We start from the raw sequence: 3181 nt of genomic DNA, 5'->3' as shown, positions 1-3181 counted from the left end.
ACTCCTAATTGCCAAGCAGCATCATTGACTCAGATCTCTCCAAGTAAAATACTCTCATTGTTGGCCAGAGGGAGACTTATCTTTATCAAAGATTCATCTATTGGGTTCCTCTTTGCCCAAAACGCTGTTAGGATTATTTTGTTCCTGTTTTCTGATGCTAGTGCAGACCCATCGCATTTTAAATCTTTTTTTTTTTTTTTTAATGAAAACTGGTGTCTTTTCTACTTTTTTCCTACTAGCAATTCAAAACCATTCTGAGGGGTCCTGAGGGGACCTGAGGCAGGACCTTCCTTTCTGGTGTGTTGGTCGCAGCTTAACAGAGCCTTTACAGCGGCCAAAGTGGCCTCTGTCAGGCTGCGCTCTACGTGTAAATAGCAAACGCAAGATGTTCCAGAGTCCAGGGATTCGCGGCTCCCGCGAGGGCAGAGTGGCGGGGCGCAGCAGAGCCTGGAAGGGGATCCATCGGGACTGGGAGGGGAGACGCGCAGAAAAAGGTGGAGAATAGGAATCATGTGTGTTCCTCGAGTGTACAACCCACATTTGAGTGACAAATGACGAGGACAACCTATAAAAACAACTAAGCGCAAATCTGCCCGAATCCATCTCCCTCTCAGAGCGTGTGCGTTTTCAACTAACTTTGGGAACTCGAAGACCCGGCGTCGCGCCCGGAGCAGCCTCGCCTCCACCTTGGTTTCCAGCGCCCTGCCTGCCTTCTTCGGTACCTCATCTTCCTCCAGGCTAAGGATGGAGGATCCCTTCAGCCCCTCAACTCTATCGTCGGCTCCCAACTTCTCCGTACCCATCTCGCTAGGCTGGGGTCTCAACCTGACTTCCGGACCAGGAGCCCCCGCCCCGGGGCCGCCGCCGCCGTCGCCGCCGCCGTCCGGGCCGCCTAGCCGCCGTGTCCGCCTGGTCTTCCTGGGGGTCATCCTGGTGGTGGCGGTGGCCGGCAACGCCACGGTGCTGTGCCGCCTGTGCGGCGGCTGGGGGCCCTGGGCGGGGCCCAAGCGTCGCAAGATGGACTTCCTGCTGATGCAGCTGGCCCTGGCCGACCTGTACGCGTGCGGGGGCACCGCGCTGTCGCAGCTGGCCTGGGAGCTGCTGGGCGAGCCGCGCCGGGCCGCGGGCGACGTGGCGTGCCGCTTCGTGCAGCTGCTGCAGGCCTCGGGCCGGGGCGCTTCGGCCCACCTCGTGGCGCTCATTTCCCTCGAGCGCCAGCGCGCCGTGCGCCGTCCGCAGGGCCCGCCGCTGCCCGCGCGCGCCCTCGCCGCCCTGGGCTGGCTGCTGGCGCTGCTGCTGGCGCTGCCCCCCGCCTTCGTCGTGCGCGGGGGCGCCCCCTTGCCGCCGCCCGCCGCGCCCCCAGCGGCTCGCGCCTGGCCTGGGGAGCGTCGCTGCCGCGACATCTTTGCGCACCTGCCGCGCTGGCACCTGCAGGTCTACGCGCTCTATGAGGCCGTCGCGGGTTTCGTGGCGCCGGTCGCGGTCATGGGCGTCGCTTGCAGACGCCTGCTCTGCGCCTGGTGGCAGCACCCGCCCCAGGCGCCATCGGCTGCGGCGCCCTGGCCGGCGAGTCCCGGCCGAGCCCCGGCGCCCAGCGCGCTGCCCCGCGCCAAGGTGCAGAGCCTGAAGATGAGCCTGGCGCTGGCGCTGCTGTTCGTGGGTTGCGAGCTGCCCTACTTCGCTACCCGGCTGGCGGCCGCGTGGTTGTCCGGACCAGTGGGAGACTGGGAGGCCGAGGACCTGGCGGTGGCGCTGCGCCTCGTGGGGGTGGCCAACAGCGCGCTCGATCCCTTCGTCTACCTCTTCTTCCAGGCGGGCGATTGCCAGCTCCGGCGGCGGCTGCGGAGGCGCCTGGGCGCAGTGTGGTGCGCGCGGGAGGGAGTCGCGGAGGACGACGAGGGAGCCCGGGGCCACCAGGCGCTCCACCGCTACCGCTGGCCCCACCCGCATTATCACCACGCCCGGCGGGAGCAGCCAGAGCAGGGCTGCTGGCGCCCACCCCCGCCGCGCCCCCGGCCGCGGCCCTGCTCCTGCGAAAGCGCCTTCTAGGTGCCCGATGGCCAGAGACAGGTCATCTGCAGCGGTGGCCCAGGTTTCACGGAACACGAGGCCGGCTGGAGTCTATCTGGATCATACTGAGCAGGAGGGTCTCCGAGAGACTGACACTGAAGCTGTCTCCCTTCCTCCACTCTCCTGTTATATTTCTTTCTCATGTTTACATTTTCCTACACTCTTCCGATTTCTTTTCTCCCTTCCAGTTCTTCTCACATCTTCCCATTTGGAGACGAGAGAGCGAGCCATTGGGAAGTTGTAAAAACAGTCAAAGTTACAGAGTTATTTTTGCAGTTCTCTTTCACGATCCCATAGTGTTCTGGATAAGAGCATTTGTATTAGCTAAATTGCCACGCTGTCGTTATTTGCTGTGTTATCGTCTGTTTTTACTTACTTTGAATCGTGTTTAAATCAAGTGTACCTTTGGGAGCAGAGAATTTGCTTTTCTTTCTGGGAGGAAAATCCCCACGTTGCTGTCCCTGAGGAGCCTGGAAATTGTACCAGTGATACTGTCAGACATGTAATCTTGCTGTCACTTCAGAGCCACAGAGTATTTGTAAAATAAAAACACTTCCCACTGAGCAATTAGTACCTTTTTTACATGGTAATGTGTTTTCTCAGAAGAAAATCAGTGTGGCCTTTATTTCCAGTCTAGCTTCCACTTCAGTCGAAGCTGGAATTGCAGGAGGCAGACATAAAAGCATTCCTTAGTCCCTTTCAAAGGCGTACACCGTTTCTGTGGGAAATTGTCCCCGTTCCCAGACCAGCCTCTACAGCTGAGATGCTGTGCCCAGGTGGAGCCTCCAACCGCAGCAACGTCCCCCAGCGACTCGAGAAGGGAAGCGCCAAGGTGGTGTTTACGGCGGGGCTCACTGCCCCAGAGAAAGCCTCGTGAAGATCTGCAGCTAGGAAGAAAACAGCAACCTCTCAATGCTGCGTGTATATATAAAACTCCTCGTTTCAAAAGAAGACAATGCCTGTTGGTGGGGATTGCCGAGAACAAGATCAAGGAGCAGATTTAATCAGTGACTTCCTCATAACCATCCTTGGTTCTAGAGAGAAGTGGCAGCACTTATGAACAATATATCCATATTTTTACCAGTGTCTTTCATCTGAGAATCTGCAAGCT

At 58.9% G+C, this 3181-nt stretch overlaps 1 protein-coding gene across 1 annotated transcript; it reads left to right on the top strand.

Annotated features, from left to right (window-relative positions):
• The first annotated feature begins 523 nt into the window (after positions 1–523).
• Positions 524–2596, top strand: GPR150 (G protein-coupled receptor 150). Its single transcript, XM_046667517.1, has one exon. The coding sequence runs from the start codon at positions 745–747 to the stop codon at positions 2047–2049; it is 1305 nt and encodes a 434-aa protein (XP_046523473.1). The 5' UTR covers positions 524–744; the 3' UTR covers positions 2050–2596.
• Positions 2597–3181: the final 585 nt, after the last annotated feature.

Source organism: Equus quagga, chromosome 7 (assembly GCF_021613505.1).
Source record: "Equus quagga isolate Etosha38 chromosome 7, UCLA_HA_Equagga_1.0, whole genome shotgun sequence".
In the NCBI taxonomy this organism is placed as follows: domain Eukaryota; kingdom Metazoa; phylum Chordata; class Mammalia; order Perissodactyla; family Equidae; genus Equus; species Equus quagga.
This window is presented reverse-complemented; position numbering and strand designations above follow the sequence as displayed.